This window comes from Urocitellus parryii, chromosome 5 (assembly GCF_045843805.1).
Source record: "Urocitellus parryii isolate mUroPar1 chromosome 5, mUroPar1.hap1, whole genome shotgun sequence".
Lineage (NCBI taxonomy): Eukaryota > Metazoa > Chordata > Mammalia > Rodentia > Sciuridae > Urocitellus > Urocitellus parryii.
The window spans coordinates 183,417,460-183,441,697 of record NC_135535.1 but is presented as its reverse complement, the minus strand read 5'-3'; the positions used below and the strand labels follow the sequence as shown (position 1 = coordinate 183,441,697).

Below are 24,238 nucleotides of genomic sequence, written 5' to 3'. Positions count from 1 at the left end.
GCTAGGCAAATGCTCTACCACTGAGCCACAAACCCATCCCTTAACTTGCACTTTGCGTGGTTTTTCCCCAAGCATGATTTTGTAACATCATATACTGGAAAACATTAGTTCACCAAATTATGCAAATCTTCCTAATGTTGACACATAGCATTCTATAGTGTCATAAACTACATTCATTAATATAAGCACCAATCTTGCTCAAAAAATTTTTCAACTCTTGGAAAGTTACCAAATTCAAAACTGCAGCCATAGTTTTCCAAAATTCTAATTTTTCCTTGCAAGTTCAAATTTTATCATTGGCAATAAATTCTGACAGTTGTTTTCATTTCGATAAGATTTACTTCATACACGTTCTTTCCCCCCCTTCCTCCCTCCCCCTCCCCACCTCTCTCTTTGGTACTAGGGTTTTAATTCAGGGGCAATTTACCACTGAGCTATATCCCCAGTCCTTTCTATTTTTTATATTGAGACAGGGTTTCACTAAGTTGCTGAGGCTGGCCTCAAACTTGCAATCTTCCTGCTCCAGCCCCTGAATCACTAGGATTACAGGCATGCATGCACCCATGCCCAATTACTTCATTTTCAAGAAAATGTCTAGGAAACCTCCAAGTCTGTGAACTTTAATTTTTCTGACATTCCTTCTTTCAAGTATAAATTGTGTTCCATAATAAAAGCAACTAGGTTTAGCTCATAACCAATTGCATAAGTGATTTTCATCAAGACAACTATTGTATGCAAAACTGCTTAATACCTACTCTCATCTCATCCCAAAATATACTACATGGAACTGGATTTTTCCCATTATTATTGTATGACAATGAAGAATATAATAACTACTAGTATGATTTGGTGCCTCTACCTTGATTTTACTCACCATTGCTTTTATATCATCAGAACAGATGCCAGTTGAAAAAGGCAAATACAATGGCAATGGTCAAGGGGTGGAAGCAACCCAAGTGTCCAGCAAAAGATGAACAGATAAACAAAATATGGTATGAACATACAAAGGAATGTTATTCATCTTTAAAAAGGAAGGAAATCCTTTCCTACACCAACGGATGAAGCTTTAGGACATTATGCCAAGGGAAATATGCTAGTCATGAAAAGATAAATACTGTACGATTCCACTTACATGATGTATCTAAAGTAGTACAATTAATAGAAACAGAAAGTAAAGTGGCTGGCAGGAAGGAGAAAAGGGAAGTTGTTTAATAGTGTAAAGTTCCAGATTTGCAAGATGAAAAAGTTCTGGGAACTGTTTCACCACAATATAAACATACTTAACTCTGCTGAACTGCACACTTAAAAATGGTTAAGATGAGCAGGGCATGGTGGTGATTAAGAGACTGAGGATGTGGTGCAGTGGTAAAGTGCCACTGCGTTCAATCCTCAATACAAAAAAAAAAAAAAAAAAAAAGGTTAAGATGATAAATTGTATGTTTTTTACCACAATAAAAAAGTAAATAAGAACTTAATATTATTATGGAAATAGTTTTGGCCTCACAAGCTCCTTGAAAGGGTCTCAAGTACCCTCAGGAGTCGATAAACACTTGGCAATTTTATTTTTCTCCTTAACATCCATCAGCTTTTCTACCTATTCCTTCTCCTTTTCCCAGTCCTAAGGCACTTCTATTTAACAATGCTGACTCTTTTAATATCCATAACAATTTGAAAAGGCCTGTTTCTTCTGTTCAAAATGGTAGCATGTCATTATTCCCTTTTAGTAGTCAGTTTATATTGCAGTATGAGCCCCGAAGATTTCTTTCACATTTGTTAGACCCTCTCCTAGAGGTTTCTCAAGAGCAGGTACCTTATCTGCAGAATCTTGATATTTGCCACAGTGTTCCTCACATTTCTCTGCCTAAGACTTATCAATCAATACTCATTGTGTCCTAGAGCTCACAACATGATGCTGTTGGTTTCTTGGTAACTCCTCCCTGTCTTTGTACAGCTGGTATATTCAAAATCGATTGGTCTTTTAGAACATTTCAGTGACTTTCCAAAGTATCCTGTTATACTTTCTGATTTCTGCCAAAATAAGCAACTTTATACCTCTAATTTTGGTGCAACTTAACTTCGCTTTCTCTTCCCTTAGAAGTCTTCATGTATAATGGCAAAAAAAAAAAAAAAAATTCAGCTGTCATTAGATCACAAGGCAGATAGAAAGGACCAGATGGCATTTCTGCTGTGTCCCAGATGATTCTTTTGATAAGTCACTGCAGGAAGCAGAAAGTCTCCATTTTTCTTGTTTTGTATACAAATGAGTAACTGAAGAACAATTTTTCCCTTTGGGAGTTAACAGAATTACCTCTTTCTGGAACTCTGCCCTCTTTAGACCCTCATCAGTCTTCTTATACTTTTCAACCACCCAACAGTCTTCATCTCTGTACAGATCACTTGTCCTTTCCTGGATTTTTCTATTTATGATTTGCAGCCCACAACTTGGCCATTATAGTCAATTATTTGAGCTGCTGGACCCTCTTGCTTTCCTAATGCTGCACTAAACCAATCTATAAAGAAGACTTATAGCCCAGGAGAAAAGTTCCAAAAGCTTTGCAATCCCTCATATCCACCTTCCAAAGAGAGGTCTGATTCTCCATCATAAACTCACCCTCCCCCATGTCATGTACATATACACACATGCACTCTTTCCCTTTGAGAAACACAATTTTCCATTAGTCACTGCTGAGTAAATTAAAAGAAAGTTATCCATCCACAAATAATCACCCCAAGTAGAACTGGAAAACAAAAGCTTTTCGCTGCCATTATCCTAAAAACATTAACAGCATTAGTGTTGTAACTGACCAAACCATTACCTAGCTTACAAAATCAACATTAATTATATCACTTTCAGCATTCCAATAGAACTCAGTGATGTACCAAAAGTCAATAAATGAGTACCCCATCAGTGTGGGTCTACCAGCTCTTTGTTAAATGTTATACTTTTCAACCACTATTCAGGACTTAGAACCAAATATAATGACATTATTACTAAAGTAACTGCACATGAATGATGACAGTAATACACATCCAGAAAAACATCTTGTAAGGTTACTGCTTACCTCCTAACAAGATTAATCAGAGCAGACAGGAACATTTATAATTTAAAGCCCTGCTTATAAACTCTAAAAACACCATTAAGATCAAGTAAATGAATGAATGTGAACAGATGCTTTCAGTCATGCCAGCAAAAATCTCTAAATTGCTCTACATAAGAACACTTCCAGGTGCAGTGGTGCATGCCTGGAATCTCAGCAACTCAGGAGGCCAAGGCAGGATTATCCAAGGCCAGCCTCAGCAACTTAGTGAGACCCTGTCTCTAAATAGAAAAATAAAAAGGGCTGGGGATGGGGATGTAGCTTGGGTGTTAGAGAACCCCTGGGTTCAATCTCCAGTACACACATACACACACACACACACACACACACACACACACACACACACACCAAAAAAAATCTTAATTTTATCTGCGTATCCTAAGCTTATCATTTTTATCCTAACCAAAAGTAATGCCCCTTTCTGACTTTTTTTAAACAAAATTAAAGAAGGCTGGTACTGAGCCAATCACAGACATAGAACCTCTCACTCAGTTATTCTCAGATAGATAGCAAAGGAAGATGAAGGTACAATTTTTCCACAGCTACAAAAGAAAGTCTTCAGACCAATAGTTCAACCAGACAAAATTTTACTCTCTAATGAAGATAGTAGTGAGGCTACTGAAAAGTAAACGATATTAAACATTAAGGCTTAAAAAATGTGCTAAATATACAGAATATTTGGTAAGAATAATTTACTGTTTATTTAATATATATTACATGTGTGTTGTATATAATATCACTATATATGTATGTAATATATATTTATACACACACTAAAAGTGCCCCTTACACTAAAAATAAATTTTAACAATTAATCCAGCACCTAGGGCAATGCCTTAAATATGGTAAACCTAGCACTGTCCAACAGAACTTCCTGATATGATGGAAATATTCTCTATTTACACTGTCCAATAGGATAGCCACTAACTACATGTAGTCACTGAGCATTTGAAATGTGTTTAATGCAAGTAAACTGAAGTTTTTGTTTATTTCAAATTCACTAATCACTTGTAGGTAAAGACGACTTATTAGATAACCACAGCATAGCTATTTAATAATATCTGTTGATTAAGTGAATAAATGAATGAATATACAAATGATAAATACGTATTAAGTCTGAATACATCATTGGATCATGTCTGGATTAATCTATAAACATGCTAAATAAATAATTGATTTAAATACACGTTAACAAAAAAATCTACTTTTTAATTTTTTTTCTTTTAATATTTTTTTAAGTGTCAATGGACCTTTATTTTACTTATTTATATGCAGTGCTGAGAATCGAACCCAGGGCCTCACACATGCTAGGCAAGTACTCTACCACTGATCCACAACCCCAGCCCAACACACACAAAAAAATCTTAAAAACATAACACTCCTACTTATATGGGGGACAGGGCATATATGAGAAACCTTTGTACTTTCAGCTTCAAGAAGCTGTAAAACTAAAACTGTTCTAAAAAGCAAAATCTTGGGGCTGGGGATGTGGCTCAAGCGGTAGCGCGCTCGCCTGGCATGCGTGCGGCCGGGGTTCAATCCTCAGCACCACAAACCAACAAAGATGTTGTGTTGTGTCCGCCGAGAACTAAAAAATAAATATTAAAAATTCTCTCTCTCTCTCTCTCTCTCTCTCTCTCCTCTCTCACTCTCTCTTTAAAAAAATAAAAATAAAAGTAAAATCTTGGCCATTATAGTCAATTATTTGTATTGAAAAATACAAAACAAAAAACAGCTTTAGATTTCTAGGCTTACTGATGCCCCAAATTGCAATTCTGATGCAAATCTCTTGCTTTCTTCTTCAGAAGCAATGTGGCTTGCGTTCACAATTAAAAAAATATATATATTGTTAGGAGCCACAGCAAAAATATTGATACAGGCACCTTTGGATTTTATTGACTGCCAGCCAGCAATTCACATTCATATGGTAATTGGACTCATGCTGTTCAGCTGGGCCCATTTCAAGACTCAGGTTACTCATGTCACTCTTGTAATGGGAGAGTTCCCATTGGTTGGGAAAGGATGGTAGGAGGGTGTTCCGGGGGAAGGGGAACACCCCCCCCCCCCCCCCGGCTCAGGTAGAACACACACGTGGCGAACCCACCTGTTAGGGGACGCACACGGCCTCTCTCTAAATAAAACTTTGTCTCAGTTTGACTGGCTTGTGTTTTTGTGCCCAACCGGGTTGCAAGATTGCAAGCCCCTGTGCACTGACAGCTCAGCAGGGGATCGCTCAGCAGGGGTGCCGCAGGCAGTGCTCGGCAGCAGGAACGGGACTCAGCCGGCCCGGGGCCGGGCAGTTTGCGGCATTTTGGTGGCCCTGTACTGGGAACGCCCAAAACTTAAAGGTGAGTAATATCGCTCGCCCCTAAGGAAAGGCGACAGAATGGGTATTTCTGTTTTGATTTATTCTGCTCTTATTTCAGGCTCTCTAGCCTTACAATTTTTCCAGACGAGTTGGGATAAATGGCTGACTCAAGGTTTGAAGTTATTCGGCCCTGAGAGAGAGAAAATTGACATAATCATTTTCCTCCTCTCCGTTTCTGTTTCATTCTGTTTTGGCTTTCTTCTATCCTATCTTATTGGGTTACGTTACCTTTATAGTAGATTAGAATCTAGTAAAAAACAAACCGAAAAACTGTTAAGTAAATTGTTAGAGGTCCAAGCCATGGCAGAAAACATATTAGGTCAAGCAAAACAAAAGGTCTCTCAAGCTAGTCAGATAGAAGAAAATTTGAACAAGGCAAGCTCAGGGAAAAAACGGTCGTCAGATAGGGAGGCTGCTACTAACTCTGTTCCACCACCAGAGGGCATAATTCAACCAACAGCTTTACCTGCCTCCATAGATGATGAACGGAATCCTGAGGCGGGACCCCAAAAACTAGCATGCCCTGTAATTGAGCAGGGAGAAGAAAAAGAACGAGTTTACCGTGCCTTAGATTTCAAAATAATAAAACAATTAAAGGAAGCTGTAGCAGCCTACGGCCCGGCCGCTCCCTTCACAGTCAGTATGGTCGAATCTATTACCGGCTGGAACTTAACACCAGCAGATTGGGCTAACGTGTGTAATTCTGTGCTAAATAGAGGACAGTATTTATTATGGAAAATTGCCAATGAGGAATTTTGCAAGGAGACAGCTAGGCAAAATGCAGAAGCAGGTTACCCTGAACGAGGCCTGAAAATGTTACTGGGAAAAGAGGAGTTTCAAGAACAGATGCAACAGCTCAGATATGATCCTGGCGTATACGCTCAAGTCGCTATAAATGCAATTAAGGCATGGAAAACTTTAAAGGGACAAGGGGATTTTCAAGGTCAACTATCTAAGATAATACAAGGAGTTAATGAGCCCTACGCTGACTTTGTAGCTAGACTTATTGAAGCAGCCTCTGAGACATTTGAAAATACAGAACAGGCAATGCCATTTATAAAACAGCTGGCTTACGATCAAGCAAATCGTTGCTGCAAAGAGGTCATTAGACCGTGGAAACAGGAAGATTTAAACACATATATTAAATTATGTAGAGACATTAATGAACAAGGACAAGTCATGGCAGCTGAAGTAAAACAGGCTTTAAGTACCAAGCCAAAAACATGCTATAATTGCAATCAAGAAGGGCATTTTAAAAGAAATTGCCCCATAGGAGGAGGGTTTAACAAAGCTAGGTATCAAAAGAGTAGAATCCCGGGTATTTGCCCACGATGCCATAGAGGGAGACATTGGGCTAATGAATGCCATTCTCAAACCACCATAGAGGGTATTCCGTTATCAAAAAATGGACAAAGACCAAGTGTCTACCCACGATATCGTGGAGAAAGGCATCAGGCCCCGTTGTCAAAAAACGAATTGGAGGGCCCAATGCCCCGGGGCCCAAAACCACAAATATACGGGGCAATGGAGGAACCCAGCAGTACCATCAAGGTGGTGCCCAGGACGCATTATCCATCAGATCCCTCATCAGACAGACTAGAGGGAGCGCAGGGTTGGACATCTGTGCCTCTGCCAGAGCAGTATTAACTCCAGAGATGGGAGTTCAAATCATTCCCACAGGAGTAAAAGGACCTCTTCCCCAGGGAACAGTAGGCTTATTATTAGGACGCAGTTCTTCTACACTTAAAGGACTTATGATAAGTCCTGGGGTAATTGATCCCGATTATGAGGGTGAAATAAAAATCATAGCTAGTTCTCCAAGAGGTATATCAGTAATTTCATCAGGAGATAGAATAGCACAGTTATTAATAATACCAAGCCTACATGATAAATTTTCCAGTTGTAATGTAGAAAGAGGTTCCAAGGGATTAGGCTCCACAGGTGTAGATTGGGCTATGCTATCTTTAAATTTAGATTCTCGCCCTATGCTAAAATTAAATATTCAAGGGCATGATTTTAATGGACTGCTGGACACAGGCGCTGACCTCAGCATCATATCTCGCCAGGAATGGCCTAAGCATTGGCCATTACAGCAAGCGACCCAAACGCTTAGAGGCCTAGGAGTGGCAACTAATCCCCATAGAAGTGCAATGGTATTAGATTGGAGGGATCCTGAAGGATGTGAAGGAACTATACAGCCCTATGTATTGGACCATCTCCCCATAAATTTATGGGGACGAGACGTCCTAGATCAATTAGGATTGACATTAACAAATAACGTCAATCCTAACGCGCCCACTACTAGGGCAAAACAAGGCTTTAGAAAAGAAAAGAGATTAAGAGATCAAGAACAAGATATAACAGCACCAATTCAAGTAGATCAAGAGATAGATAAACATGGATTGGGTTTTCAAAAAGGGCCACTGAGACAATCAAAATTACTTGGAAATCAGAAAGACCAGTGTGGGTTCCTCAGTGGCCCCTAACTAAAGAAAAGATACAAGTAGCCCATGATCTGGTCAAACAGCAATTAGCGGAAGGACATATACAACCTTCCATATCTCCCCATAATACTCCCATTTTTGTTATTAAAAAGAAATCTGGTAAATGGAGATTATTACAAGATTTAAGAGCCATTAATAATGAGATGGTTATTATGGGACCTGCTCAATCAGGGATTCCCCAACTGTCTGCTTTACCAAAAACGTGGCATGTTCTAGCTATAGATATTAAAGATTGTTTCTTCTCAATTCCAATTCACCCCGAGGATAGTCCACATTTTGCATTTACTATCCCTGCACTGAATCATGAAGGTCCTGATCAGAGATATGAATGGAAAGTACTCCCTCAAGGGATGGCTAACAGCCCAACTTTGTGCCAAATTTATGTTGATAAAGCAATCCAGCCACTTAGAATTCAAAACCCTGAACTACAGATATTTCACTATATGGATGATGTGTTAATGGCACATAAAGATAAAAACACATTGCTAGAATGTTATGCCACGCTTACAAACTTATTAAAAAATTATAATCTAGAGATAGCAATAGATAAAGTACAATTAAATCTTCCAATTAATTATTTAGGAGTTTTATTATCCTCAACCATGGTCCGTCCACCAAAAATTCAAATACGAGTAGATCAACTCAAATCACTTAATGACTTTCAAAAGTTATTGGGAGATATAAATTGGATAAGGCCTTATCTAGGCATACCAACAGGAGAATTAGGACCTTTATTTGATATTTTAAAAGGTCCATCAGATCCAAATTCACCCCGCATGTTAACGCCTGAAGCTAGAAAGGCATTAAAAATCATTGAAACATATATGGAAAATATGCATTTGGATAGAATTGATATAAGTTTGCCTTTATTATTTATTGTACTACCGACAAAAAATATTCCTACAGGGGTATTTTGGCAAGAAGGTCCATTATTATGGATACATTTGTCTTATTCTCCTAATACTATTCTTACTAGATATCCTGAGGCTGTAGGGCAATTAATACTCAAAGGAATAAAGGCAGCAAAAGGAGTGTTTGGGATTTCTCCCAATAAAATTATTACTCCATATACTATGGATCAAATTGATGAGTTAGCTAATGAGTTAAATACTTGGGCAATAATCATGTGTAAATCTAGTGTTGCATTTGATAATCACTTGCCATCTAATCCTTTGTTGTCCTTTTGGTCTAAGCATCCTGTAGTTTTTCCAAAAATGACAAGAAAAACCCCTATCATAAATGCTCCAAATATATTCACTGATGGGTCAAATAATGGTACAGCAGCAGTAGTTACTCCTGATCAAACTTTTACATTTTTAGTACCCAAACAATCAGCTCAAAAGGTAGAGCTCAATGCAGTATTGCAAGCTTTTATGATGTTCAAAGATTCTACATTTAATTTATTTTCTGATAGTCAGTATGTAGTTAATGCTATCGTATCTCTTGAAGATGCTGGTAGGATTTCTCCTTCCTCTACTGTTTTCTCTTTGTTCTCTGCTATACAAAGTCTAATCTGGGATAAAAAGGATCCATTCTTTATAGGACATATCAGAGCACATACAGGATTGCCTGGAGCCCTTAGTTTGGGTAATGAACTAGCAGATAAATCTACACATGACATACATATTTTCTCCACAATAGAAGAAGCTATAAATTTTCATAAAAGGTTCCATGTCAATGCTAATACTTTACAAAAACGTTTTAAAATAACTAAAGAACAAGCCAGACATATAATAAAACAATGTAAAAATTGTGTGACATTTTTGCCACAAGTTAATCTTGGAGTCAATCCTAGAGGACTAATACCTAACCATATTTGGCAGATGGACGTCACACACTTGCCAGAATTTGGAAAATTAAAATATTTACATGTTACAGTTGATACTTCTTCTGGATTTTTGATGGGCTCCCTTCATCCCGGAGAAAAAACTAAAGATGTTATAGCTCATTGCTTACAAAATTTTGCCACTGTGGGTGTTCCTAAACAGTTAAAAACCGATAACGGTCCTGGTTACATCTCCAAGTCTTTTAAACAATTTTGCTCATCATTTGGCATTACTCATATAACAGGAATCCCATACAACCCACAGGGACAAGGCATAGTTGAAAGAGCTCATCAAACTATAAAAATGTACTTATTAAAGCAAAGGGAGGGAATTAGTAAGGGGTATATATCCCCCAAAGATAAACTTAAAATAACCCTTTTTACTCTAAACTTTCTAAATTTGGATTCATCAGGACTTAATGCTGCGGAAAGACATATGTATCCGAAAAATGTACATAAGCCTAAGGTACTTTGGAAAGATATTCTAACAGGACAATGGAAAGGTCCGGACCCAGTAATAGTCTGGAGTCGGGGCTCCGTCTGTGTTTTTCCACAGGAGGAACAGCAACCAATTTGGATTCCAGAGAGATTAACTAAAACAATTTCTACAGAAAAAGAAGATGATTTGACTCAAATCCATAACAGCTGATATCCAGAGTTCCAGCCTGGCTATTCTTGCATCTGCGACAGTGATTTACCACGGTGCCTTTTTCAATATCTATTTTATTATTTGCATTTTTCCCACATCATAAAGTTCTATTTTATTTTATTTTATTTTACCTTATTTTTTAAGCTCATACAAACCTAGGTTAATGTTTTTCTGATCAGTTTTATTTTTTTGACTGTGTTTTATTTATTTATTTTTTTTTAACTGTAAAGTTTTTAAACATTGCAATGGAGATTTCACCTAGCTATAGCTACAAGGCCTTTATTTACTATTGTCTTATATGTTCTATGTTATGTATGCTGTTTTGTGTTGTATGTCTGTATGTGTGTATGTCCATATTTCATTTATAAGGAGCGCTCATGTATATATAGATACAAGTATTCAAAAAAAAAAAAAAAATTTAGTCACGTGACTTATATGGTTTAATTTACTTTAGGTAAACAGCTGTTATTAAATTTTGTTTTTAAAGGTGGTTAACAGATATGTTTGTTTACTTTCACCTTTCCTTTTCATTATATTTCATAATTCTGTTCAGGATAATGTCTCTTTAGCAACATGGCCATAATTCCCATCTCCATCCCAGTGCCGGTGAAGACTAAGACCAAACTACAACTTTTATGATAGCTATCACTATAAACTGTATAAATTGATACATCAATCAAAATAACTCAATAAGACTGCTCAATCAAGGACTTAATTTACTTTGGGAGGAAATGGACATATTGATAGACTCCTCCAATTTGAACTGCTCAATCAAGGACTTAATTTACCTTGGGAGGAAATGGACATATTGATAGACTCCTCCACTTTGAACTGCTTACACAACTTGTCTGGACTATGTATCACCTGTATACATTGTGTTCTATTTGTTGATACAGCGAACTGGTAGTGCTAAATATCTTAGCCGATGTGTCACCAGTGTTTCCAAAGGAGCCGTCAATTGGCTTGGTGTCATAGCAATTCTGCGTCTTTCTCCCTTCTGCTAGTGATGGTCTGATTTTGGGGGCCAACAGAGGTGAGGCAAGAACCTCACCCCCCCACTGGCACCAAGGTTAAATTTGGGGGCCAACAGAGGTGAGGCAAGAACCTCACCCCCCCACTGGTGCATAGGCCTATTACACAGGTATGGCTATATACTGGACCGGTAGTCAGTGACGGGTATGATTCGGTTACAGTGGTATCAACCTAAGCCAGGAGACTGACGCAATAAGGTCAGTTTTCCCATGACGGGTAAGAACCATATGTGAATTGGACATACCTAACAGGCACGGTCCCTAGCCACATTTGCCTGTTGTTTATTTAAACAGTAGGGGGCAGATGTTAGGAGCCACAGCAAAAATATTGATACAGGCACCTTTGGATTTTATTGACTGCCAGCCAGCAATTCACATTCATATGGTAATTGGACTCATGCTGTTCAGCTGGGCCCATTTCAAGACTCAGGTTACTCATGTCACTCTTGTAATGGGAGAGTTCCCATTGGTTGGGAAAGGATGGTAGGAGGGTGTTCCGGGGGAAGGGGAACACCCCCCCCCCCCCCCCCCCCCGGCTCAGGTAGAACACACACGTGGCGAACCCACCTGTTAGGGGACGCACACGGCCTCTCTCTAAATAAAACTTTGTCTCAGTTTGACTGGCTTGTGTTTTTGTGCCCAACCGGGTTGCAAGATTGCAAGCCCGTGTGCACTGACAGCTCAGCAGGGGATCGCTCAGCAGGGGTGCCGCAGGCAGTGCTCGGCAGCAGGAACGGGACTCAGCCGGCCCGGGGCCGGGCAGTTTGCGGCAATATATGATTTTGAAACTACTAAAGGAAAAAACACACAGGCTTCTAAAGTCATGAGTCATATTACCTGAGAAGAGATTTGCTAAATTTCACCAATATCTGAAAAGAATTCAAATAAAAATATTTTAATACAAAAATAATTAAATTAAAATATTCTTAAAACATTAACTTCTTTCACACATATTAAAACACAAAAATGCAATGTGCAAGAGAAACTATCACATCTAACTAAATAAATGCCTTATTTATCGAAACCACAGAAGAATGAATGCAAAATTCCTCTGGGCACATTTTCATGATCTAAGGTTTTCAAACTTGCATCTGTGAAGATATTTGTAAGCATGTTCCTGGAAGCATAGCACATACCGTGCATCACCACAAAATACTGAAAAAAAATTTAATTATGTGAATTCAAAACAGTTTAAGCAGGAAAAAAATATGGTTATATTTGTAGTAATACAAAAATCAAAACTATAAGCACCTGCCTTAAAAATATTTTAAGCTGTTGAACTAAGGTGATAGGTATTTCCATTAATTCCTAGTTACCTGCTTGATCATTTGATCATAAGCTAGTGTTCCCAGTGCTTAAGCAGTAGCAGATGCCACAAAAAATAAATTAGTCAATCAATGCACTAGACAGTCCTAGATGTTATCCTCTTTTAAAAGTACAAATGACAGGAGTACGAAGCAGCTATTTTTACTCCAACTTCATACATAAAGAAAATGAGATTCCAGAACTTGTAAGGAGCCTGCCTCTGTCACCAGACTAGCAAATGATTAGGGCTAATTAGCTCTAAACCAATCTTCTTTCCCCTACACCACAATACCTCCTCCTTACAGCAAATGGTTCCCAACCTAGGCTGCATATTAGAATTCCCTCAACAAAATGCCCTACTATTTTCATTTGGTAATGGTCCTCAAATGATTTAGATATGCAAAGATTAAAAATCAATTATTTAATATCAATATTAACATAAATTATTAGACTATGTTTAACTGAATACATAGAACTACTTACCACTATAGAAACTGTCTGTAGAAATTGGGTTTCCTCACCCTCAGGATATCAGATATTACTAATTGTTACCATCAGTGTGCCTACAGCTATTGACACACCTCACCTCACCTGCATATTCCAATGTGATATTATTCTGTTACATTAAGAGAGAACCATATGAATAAAACTGTGTGTACAAGAAAAGCAAGCAGGTTTTATGTAATATAGACTATCTTATCAGTAAAATACATGCACTTTTAGGACATGAGCTTAGTGATATCAAATTTGGTTCCTCATGGGCCTCTTCTGACAAATTTCTGATTCTTAACTTTGTTCCCGATTCCTACCTATGCACAGTTTCTAATTCTTTGCTCCTGATTCTACACAGCTGCATATAAACTATTATCTCACTGGGAAATAATTATTCCTTCAAGTCTGTCTCTGTAATTAGATCATGAACTATGAGTTCAGAAGCCACGTTTTATTCATCTTTGTACCCCAGTGCCTAACAATTTCATGCATATCAAGCTGTCAGCAAATGTTTACCTCCTACATGATTCATGAGTGAAGTTTAATGAGATATGGTAATCTGTGACAATATGTACATAACCTTTCATTAATAACTGCTGCAGTCTGGCTGGGCACAAGATCATGAGCCACTCACAGCTTTGTAGATTCAAACAGCAATTCTTTATTCCCGAACTCACACCAGCCCTCTACAAACACGTTCTGGGGAAATCCAAGTTCTGCCGCCAAATTCACGTACTCCACCAGGCTTTGAATCCCAAATACTTTCTGAATTCCACAAGAACTCAACGGGAACTCAGGCAGCAGGATACGCCCTATTCCCAGCAGGAATAACCTTAAACCTGGAACCTCCCTAAACCCAGATTGTCCTAAACCTGGAACGCCCTAAACCCAAGGAGCAGGATACTCCCTAAAACCTGCAGGATACACCCTAAACCTGGATCCGCCCTAATCCAGTAGGATCCTTCTTAAACCCGGATCCACCCTGGTCCTTGAGCAGGGTCACCTTTCTCAAACATACATGCAATGTCACTTCAAATGTCCATTTCCACAAGTCCTTCCTCTAAGCAACATGGGGTACACTGGCAAGGAAATTTCGATGCGTCATTCCTACTTGGCAATGGCTCTCAGCAAATAACAACGAGTCCTAGGCTACGTGGCTGCTGGCTACTGTGCAAGAGCCTTACAGGATATTAACACTTGGATAACGACATTACAATGTGCAGTCTGTGTGCTCCTCAGCTCTGCAGCTGTTTCAGTTAATTCAACCTAATAAGTATTTATTGAATCTGGTCACTTGGCATACTGTGGAAAATAATAACTATCGGATCAGGGTCCAGTGGCATGGCTCAGCAGTGTAGTGTCAGCCTATAATGCACAAGGCCCTGGGTTTGGTCCCCAGTACCACACACACAAAACAAAACAAAACAAACTACTGAATCACTCCTCCTCCCACTTGTGGTTCAAATGTTTTTACTTCTCTCAATCTATGTTTCTGCCACCCAAGTTCTGGACACCATCATCTCTATTGAAGTATTCCAATTAGTCTCTCTGCTTTATCTTTTATTCCCCTCCAATTCATTCTTCACAATGCCACCAAAGTGAGCTTTCTTCAAAAAGCAAGTCAGATCAAAATACTCTCAAAAATCTTTTAGAGCCTCCCCTCTATCCTTAGGATGATATCTAACCCCCTAAAATGGCTTAGGAGACCCAGCCTGATCTACATCTCCATTTATACAGCTCACTACTCACTCCCTAATTGTCTCTCTGGCCATATAAACTAATCTATATGGAATTCCATAATTAGACCATGTTGTTTTCCTGTGAGAAAATGTACTTAGGTTTGTCTAGAAAATCCCAATAAGCATTTAAGAAACTAAACTTATGGATTTAGGTCTCCAATGTTAACAGGTTTCTTAAAGCCAACTGTTGAGTACTATAGTCACCCAAACAGTGCTTCCTCTTCAGGAAAGGAAGATTCAGACAATACAAATGAATAGCGCTGCTACAGAAGGAAAGGTGGGAAACATGAGCTTCTTGAGGAAAGGTACCAAAGTCTCCCTGTCCTCATGTCTATTATCACCTCCACACAGTGGCTGCTCAATAAAGTTTTATTTAATGAATTAATGACAAGAATGAATAGAAAACACATACTGAGGACAGATTCACCCAATAACGAAAAGAAGAGTAGGCATGTGTCTCAATTCTGACCAAAAGAGATTCAAGGAAAGGGTTGCTCGAGGTTTATGGGAAGGTAGTTCATTCTCAGAAGAGGGCCATGGAGCACCTATTCCTCTCGCTCACAGGACATGAGTGAGGATGCATGTTGCTTTGCTTGCTACTGACTGCTGTTTTGCAACCATTAAACTAGCTGACTTTGTGGAAAATGGAGAGGAGACAGAGATTCCCATCTTGCTAGCCAATGTTGAACTTGTGGTCCCTCTATCCCTGGACTTCTGGTTTTGTAAGCCAATAAACTTTTTTATTATTTAAGTCAGTTTTGGCTGTTACTTGCTGCCTGAAGTCTCTTGATACATATCTGAGGAGCAATAAGGAAAAGAAAATTCTAAAATAAATTAGAAAATCATTTTGAAGATGATGAACACAACATGCCATCATTTAATTTTGTAGCTTCTGCAGAAACTAACCACAAAAAAAAAGAAAAATAAACAAATAAATCACTGTTATAAAACAATGCAGATCTTCTGTGCAATTGGTATGGCACTGAAAGAATGTCAAGTAACTCAGATGAGTTTTCCATGAAAAAAGGTATTCAGTTTTCACCAGGTAGAATTAACAGTAGATTAGACACTACAGAAGAAAGTGCTAATGAACTTCAAAACACAGCAATAAAATATCCAAATCAAACACAGGGGAAAAAAAACCTACTAGGGGGAAAAAAGATAATCAGTGAGCTGCGGAAAATATTACATGGCTCCATATATATGCAACTGGAGTCCCCAAAGGAGAACTGGGGAGGACAGAAAAATATATTTAGAAATAACTGGCAAACTTTTTCCAAATTTGATTAAAAACTACAAATCCGTAGATCCAAAAATCCAAGGACCACACTTTATCTTTGTATCGCCATGCACACAGCAAGTTCTCAGCAAATGTTTCTCCCAAATAAGAATCACAAATTATTTAGGAAACTATAACAAAGCACATCATGATCAAATTGCTTAAAACCAGTGATAAAAAGAAAATCTTAGCCGGTCACAGTGGTGCACACCTGTAATCCCAGCAGCTTGGGAAACTGAGACAAGAGGATCACAAGTTCTAGGTGAGCCTCGGCAACTTAGTGGGGCACTAAGCAATGTAGCGAGATCCTGTCTCAAAATAAAAAAGGGCTGGGGATATGGTTCAGTGGTTAAGTGCCTTGAGTTTAATCTCTGGTGCCTATAGAAAGAAAAGAAAATCTTAAAAGGCTGGGCACAGTGGTGTACACATGTATCCCAGTGACTTAGGAGGCTGGAGCAGGAGGATAGCAAGCTCAAGGCCAGTCTCAGCAACTTAGTGTCTCAATATAAAAAAAATTAAAAGGACTGGGGATGTAGCTCAGTGGTAAAGCACCCCTGGGTTCAATCCCCAGTCAAAAGAAAGATGGAAAAGAAGGAAGAAATAAAGGGAAGGAAAAGAAAGAAAATCAAATGCTGTCAGAGGAAAAAAACATATTATATACAGAAAGATGAAAGGTAAAAATGACAGCAGACTTCTCCACAAGAAGAATGCCAGCCAAAAGTCAAGAGAGCATCATCTTTAAAATAATCAAAGAAAAAAACCAATTGACCTAGAGTTCTACAACCAATGAATATTTCTTTTAAAAGGAAAACAAAATAAGGATTTCTTCTGTCATACAAAAATTGAAGAAATTCATCACCTGCAGACTTGCTCTGCTAAAAATTGAAAGAAAAGTCTTTAGAAAAAAAGGGAAATGACACCAGATGGAAATACAGATCTGTACAAAAAAAAATGAAGAACCCAGAAATAGTAAATACATGGGTAAATATTCAAGTCTTTTTTTTCTTATTTTTAAAAATCTCTTTAAAAGATAATTGACGGTTTAAAGCAAAGATAATAACAACATATGTGGAAGTTATATGTAAGAAATACAATGTACGACAGCTGTAGCACAGAGACCCAGGGGAATGGAGGAATGAAAGTATACTACTGTTAGGTTGTTATAATATTTGTGAAGAGGTGTGATATTACTTTAATAGACTCTGGTAAGTTCAAGATGTATACTATAAAACCTAAAGCAATCACTTTAAAAAAGAGTTATATCTTTTAAGAAAACAAAAGAGATAAAATGTAATCAGAAAAAAATATACACTCAATTTTAAAAAAAGAAAAGAGGAAAGGGCTGGGGCTGGGGCTCAGTGGTACAGCATTTGCCTGGCATGTGTGAGGCCCTGGGTTCGGTTCTCAGCTGCTGAGGGCCATTGCCAAGTAGGAATGACGCATCGAAATTTCCTTGCCAGAGTACCCCATGTTAAATGGAAATTTGCTGTGACATTGCATGTGTCTTTGAGAAAGGTGACTCTGCTCAAGGACCAGGGTGGATCCAGGTTTAAGGTGTATCCTGCAGGTTTTAGGAAGTATCCCGGTTTAAGATAATTTGGGTTTAAGGCTTCCCGGTTTAAGACAATCTGGGTTTAGGGAAGTTCCAGGTTTAAGGTTATTGCTGTTGGGTATAGGGCGTTCCTGCTGACTGAGTTCCCGTTGAGTTCTCGTGGAATTGAGAAAGTATTTTGGGACGTGAATTGGCGGGCAGAACTGGGATTTCCCCAGAACGTGTTTGTGTAGAGGCCGGTGTGAGTTCGGGAATAAAGAATTGCTGTTTGAATCTACAAAGGTGTGTGGTGGCTCGTGATCTTGTGCCCAGCCAAGACTGCGGCACTCAGCACCACATATAAATAAATAAAATAAAGGTCTATCAACAACTAAAAATAAAATTGAAAAAAAAAAAGAGGAAACATGAAAAAAATGTGACAAATAGAAAACAAACAGCAATACAGATTAAACTCATTTAATAATTAAGTGTAAGTGGCCTAAACACCCCAATTAAAAAGCAGAGATTGGGGCTGGGGTTGTGGCTCAGTGGTACAGCGCTTGCCTAGCACATGTGAGGCCCTGGGTTCGATCCTCAGCATCACATAAAAATAAATAAATAAAATAAAGGTACTATGTCCAACTACAACTAAAAAATAAATATTTTTTTAAAAAGCAGAGATTGTCAGACTGGATAAAAAGTGAGGCTGAACTAAACAGTAACTAGGAGCAGCCCACTTTAAATACTAAGACAAATATAGGCTAAAATTAAGAGCACAAACTAAAGATCAATCATGCTAACATTAATCAAAAGAAAGCTGAAGCAGTTGTAATAATACCAGATTAGTAGCTTTCAGAGCAAACAATATAATCAAGGACAAAGAGAATCATTTAACAGTACAGGGATCAATTCATCAAGGATGCACAAAAATCCTAAACATTTATGCACCCAGTAAGTCAGCCCACCAAAACAAGAAAACAGAAAGATGCCTTTCATGATTAAAAGGCAGTATCAGCATTTCTGAATCAAAACTGAACACAGACAAAATGGAGCTTAAGATTTTTCTTAAATAATAACATGCAATCTTTACTATTAAAAGTACAATATCCCCCCAAAGGGCCAAAGGTAGTAGTATGTTAAACAGCTTATCAAAATATCAATGACTTCAGTGCCAAAGCAGCTCAGTGATCTAAAGCTGACTCACCTTTCATACTGCCTATCTCTTGGTAATGATGCACCCCAATGTCGAAAGTCCATGATTAACATAAGTAAAAGGAGACAGGATATGAAGAAGAGCCCCAGGAATGCTACCCGCTGACGGAGAAATGGGCTCACTGTGGGCACAGTGAAGTACCAGGAAGCTGGGCAGAGGTAGGAAAAACTGATCCTGAAATGAGACAAACATAAATTAAGCCTGAAAAGTCTCCAAGATTGAGTGCTTAAAGTGGATTTTAAATTGGATAAAAGCCCTCCTAATAAAGAAAAAAAAATGCCAAGAAAAAGTCTATTGTTTTAATCTCAGATTTTAAAAAAGCAACAATATGTTCATGGTGCTTCTATGCAAATCAGAAAAGTCTCATCTTCTCTTTCCAAACTCTGTACTTTTGTGTGCAATTCAAAGAATTAATCTCATATTAATGAAAAGATCACCAAGCTCCTGTAGGAACTTATAACACTGGAGAATCAGACCAACTACAACATTACCACCAGAGACGCTGACAAGAAACTGGATAGTCAGAAAAATTACTCAACTTACTTTTTAAATGTTTTAATAAGTTATATATTCACGTGGTAAATAAATAAATAAAACAGTTCAAAATTTAGTGAAAAGTGAATCTTTTGATCTGACCCTACCACCTCTCTCTCTAAGAGGTAACCACTGCTACCGACTTTCAATGTATCTTTCCAGGAATAGTCTATGGCTACACAGGCATAAATACATAGCAATACATGTGGTAATATCTGTGTGTGTGTGTGTGTGTGTGCCCATTCCCTTGGTCTTACAAAAATGGTAGCACAAAAATGGTTCTGCTTCTTTCCTTCACTCTCTTTTGCAACCGTCCCATATTGGGTTATGTAGATCTACATTTATCTTTTTTTTAAAAAAAAAAGTTTCAGAGAATTATAATATATGGATAACTGTATTCAATTGTGAAGTTCACTTTCTAAAGTGATTCAAAAAATAATGCCAGTTTAACTTCCTCAAGGGACATTTAGCTTCACTCAGATGGAAATCTGAAAGAATATTACAATCTAGCACTTTTCAGAGCTGAGAGAACAAACTCCCTCTACAATCCTAGGGTCACGGGATGAAAATTCTCTATTGCACCTGCCTTCAAAAAAAAAAAAAAAAAAAAAAAAAAAAAAAACACAGCTTTGACCATCTTTGCATACTCCTGGACAGGAAGCAAAGTCCAGGTGCAGCCTCAGGGCAGACCTCATAGATAATTGTCTCAGGATCCCCTCCCCACGGTCCTCCTGCCATCCTCCATTGAAGTCCCCAATCAGGGAGAAAGTGTGCAGCCTTACCTAGCCATGGGTTCCCTTCAGTGGTCTGTCACCTCCTTTTTCTTTTGACCTGAGAAGGTGGATTCCTTGTCCCAGGCATCTCCTAAGTCTGCAGCCTGGAAAGAGTTGGCTGGGTTTCAGGCTTACCTCCAGCAGTGCCCACGAGACTAGACCTTCACGAGAATTCCACATCTCCCACCCATTCCCCGGCTCCCACTCCGTGTCTGTCCTCTCTCATTCCTCAGGCCCAGAGGACCCCCTATCCGGGTAGATCTGGAAGTGGAGCGTTCCCGTGGGCCAGCTCCGTCTTCGAGGAATCTGCAATCCCCAAGTAGAGAGGGTCCCCATTTCCTCTCCCCGTCTCCCCCGGTCCCGCAGCTCTCCCGCATTCCCACTCACGGGATCGAGCGGCCCGCCGGTCCCTCTGCACCGCTCGGATCTGCCGTGTCCACAGCTGCTCCTACAGCCTCCAGCCCAGCCGGAAGGAGGGCCCGTGCCGGCGGCGGCGCCACGTCCCCAAGGAAACCGCACGGAGCCAATGAGTGACATGGGACCCGGGAGACGGGCCCGCCCCCTACGCAGCCAGAGCGAAGGGCGAACCCGCTGCGCCGGCAGCACGTCCATCCGCCAGAATGGCCAATCCCCAAGAGCGCACAGCATTTAATGCCCGCCCCAGGATTTCCAGCCACGTCCAATCGGAAAGGCGTCGTGTTGAGTCTCCGCCTGGAAAGGCGGGCGATGGGCGCACAGGTGAAAGATGCCCGGAGACGCTGTGTGGCCTGCCCTCACGGTGGCGCGAGTTCACTACGGGTCACTCTCCGCAGCTGTTCCTAGGACCTAGTGCTCGGGTTGGTGGGTCTCAGGGTGTTCGCGACAGAAGTGCATCCCATGCCTACAACCCATTGGAGGTTTCGTGCCCACCATCCTTCCCTGACAGAATGGCAGTTCTCCCAAACCTTCCCTATAGCCCACCAAAAGTGATGTCCTGTCCCATGAGAAAAACATAAATCCTAGACGATGTCTTCGTTAAAGTACTTGTGGTCATCCATTCAAAATGCTTTCAATACGTGTGCCACCCATTACGAGCTTTTGGGTCTCTGCCCTCCTGGAGCTTAAGAATCTAAATGATTTTAGTCTTCTTTGCTTTCCCCAGTCCTCTCTTATTTCCCCGAGGGAGTCGCTTGGACAACATAAAGATTTAAGATTTTCGCAACCTGACATTTGAAACCCTAATTGTGAACTTATTTTTAGTAGTTATTGAAAGAATGAAAATATTTAAAGTAATGCACAATGTCTTAAATCTTCCTAAATCAAGATTTTGGTTAAAATGCTTTTAGAAATATTAAAAGCAAGAATGAGTCTTTTTTAAAAAACTAAAGCATAAAATGGTTCTAAATATAAAATAAAGTCATGTAAAATAAAAAATTTTAAAAAAATATTTTCGCAACCTGTCACGTTTTCATCCTTCCATGACCCGCCCCAATCGCATCTTCTGCAACCCGTCGCCTACCTTCAATAACTCTCTCCACGCACTCCTTCTCTGCCTGTTAGCCAGACCAACTCAGCTTATCCCTTGTCATTTGTCTTAAGGGTCATCTTCTAAAAGACTTACCTGACCTACACTTCTTTTATACATACCTATGGTTCCCCTTACCACTTTGAATTACAATTATATCTATGTGTCTGTTTGTCCCGCTAGCCAGAATATCCTTAGGGGCAGGACTGTCTGCCTCTTCATATTCCCAAAGCTGGCCACTATCTGGCATATACAACAGGACTAATGTATGATAAATGAAGAAATGAATGTTTTGAGGGGTGAAGAGCACTCAAGTGAGAACAAAGGGTATTTTACTCAAAATTGGCCATAATCAGGAGTCTGTCACTGTCACTTGCATTTGGCAGAGACTCAAAGGCTATCAGGGAAGTGAGGGAGCTTAATAGAGAAGGACAGGTGGAGGGAGGTGTTCATGTATAACCTGACTTGGGAGCATTAGTATGGGGAAGCTGAAAGCTAACTAGGAGCAGGCATCTTTGTGATTGGTTTGGGGGAGCATAATTGGCTGTCTCTAGTTGGTCCTAAGTTAGAGGTGAGAATGGCAAAAAAAAAAAAAAAATAGAGAAGCTGACAGTCATTGATCAGGTTCTGCTGCCAAGTGTGTGGGGCAGGTTCTAGTTGCTATTTATAATCTGCCAGTTTTCTAGTTTGTAGATTCAGTCTCTCGTGACTATTGCTTTTTCCCTCCACTACTGTCTTAATATAAGTGGTTTGCTAACTTGTCACTTCTTCTTCTTCTATTCTCATTTCTGTTTTTTCTCTGTCTCTAAATCCTCACACTACTTCAAGTTGGGATTGACCACAAAATTATACAAATATCAGATATTTTTATTATTTGAGAGCCCTGCTCAATGATTAAAATAAGGTAGAAATGGAAAGAACTCAACAAATATTTTGGAATTTTAAAAAAAAACTTCTTGAAGTTGTCTTCTGAGAGTTCTAAATCTATGTATATTTCAAACTTTGATGCTCTCCAAAAATGTGTGCTTTTGAGCAGAAATAGAATTACTACTATCACTATTTCATAAACTAATAGTTTATGAACTATATTACAACTTATAATTATAACTAATTATAACTTAAAACTCAAAGGTTCATTGAAACAATCTCTAAAATTAGAGGATGTAAATAACTACTGTCATAAAACAGAAAAGAAACCTACATTTTAACCCCCAAACTTTCTTATTGGTCTTTTCTTGTAAAACTTTCTTTGACAGTTTCATTTGGACAATGCTTCCTTTAATAAACCCATATGCCCTCAGGCATTTGTTAAGCAGGATTCTTTACAAAAACTTGCAATGCTTATCTGATTAATAGCTCACTGGGCTAAGTTCTGAGGTTTCCAGTCAGCCGGTCAAATTGAGACCATTTCTCTCTTTTTATTTGCTATATCTCAATTTCATGTTGAAGCAAATATAGAAGTCCATATTCCAAAAAACGTTTTAACTGCTCTTTAAATGCTTGTCTACAATTACATTCAAATTTTTCTCCAGATGCACTTGATGAACAACCCTGAGCAAAATCAGCCAAACCTGTTCATACTAGGTTTCAGTAACATGCATTACTTCATTTCCCCTTATCAATGTTCCTTCCTCCTACACGTCAAGTAAGATGATCTTCACTCTTTCATGCTTACTTGTCTCTCTTCATGTGTTTTTAAGACACCTCATTATTCAAAACTAAACTTATTCTCTCTCCATTCCCACCACATCCATCCAAACCCCCTCCATCCATATTTCCATCTTTGACAAAATATCTTGTGATTCACCCAAGCAGAAACCTGTGTGAGAGTTATTCTGGAATCCCTTCCTTCTACTTTCTTTCCCCATTTCCATCCAGTTGGTCACTAAGTGTTCTTAATCAAGTGCCTGAAATCTTTTTCAATGTCTTCTGATGAAGTCTTCCAACCCATGTCCCCCTAAGTGCCCTTCCATTCATGGAAATCCATTCATGCTGTTTCTTGACTTAAAATCCTTCAGTGGTTCCTTATTCTAATAGGATATAGTCCAAATTCCTTAGAATGGTGTAATAGATTTTGCTGACTGCCTGCCCCCAAAACCAGTACTCTCCCTTCTACCCTGTTGATTTATCAAATAACCACTTTCTTATGCATGGCTGTGTGTTTGAAGAATGCTGAGGCTCAACTCCAGACCCAGGGAGTAAGCTATGATGGATATAAGTCTATCATGGTGGTCCCATACCCTAATCAAATATTAGTTTAAACATGAGCATATGGTGGAATTTTAGCTATTGATACTAAATGGAAGTCATCTTTTGCAGGGAATGATGGAGGGGAAGGAAACTTTATAGGAAAGGTTTTTTCTATCTTAAAAAGAGATACAAGTCAATAAAAT

The 24,238-nt window shown here is 39.0% G+C and overlaps 1 protein-coding gene across 1 annotated transcript in view; it reads right to left on the bottom strand.

The window, feature by feature from the left end:
- Positions 1–20,810, bottom strand: part of Entpd7 (ectonucleoside triphosphate diphosphohydrolase 7) — a 45,248-nt gene extending 24,438 nt beyond the window's left edge. The window contains exons 1-3 of the mRNA XM_026394814.2: positions 20,729–20,810; positions 20,351–20,445; positions 19,026–19,208 (exon numbers count right to left, since the gene is read on the bottom strand). Coding sequence (XP_026250599.2) covers positions 19,026–19,208; positions 20,351–20,358 — 191 coding nt within the window. The 5' untranslated portion in view covers positions 20,359–20,445; positions 20,729–20,810. The remainder of the gene's footprint in view (positions 1–19,025; positions 19,209–20,350; positions 20,446–20,728) is intronic.
- Between the last annotated feature and the right edge of the window lie 3,428 nt (positions 20,811–24,238).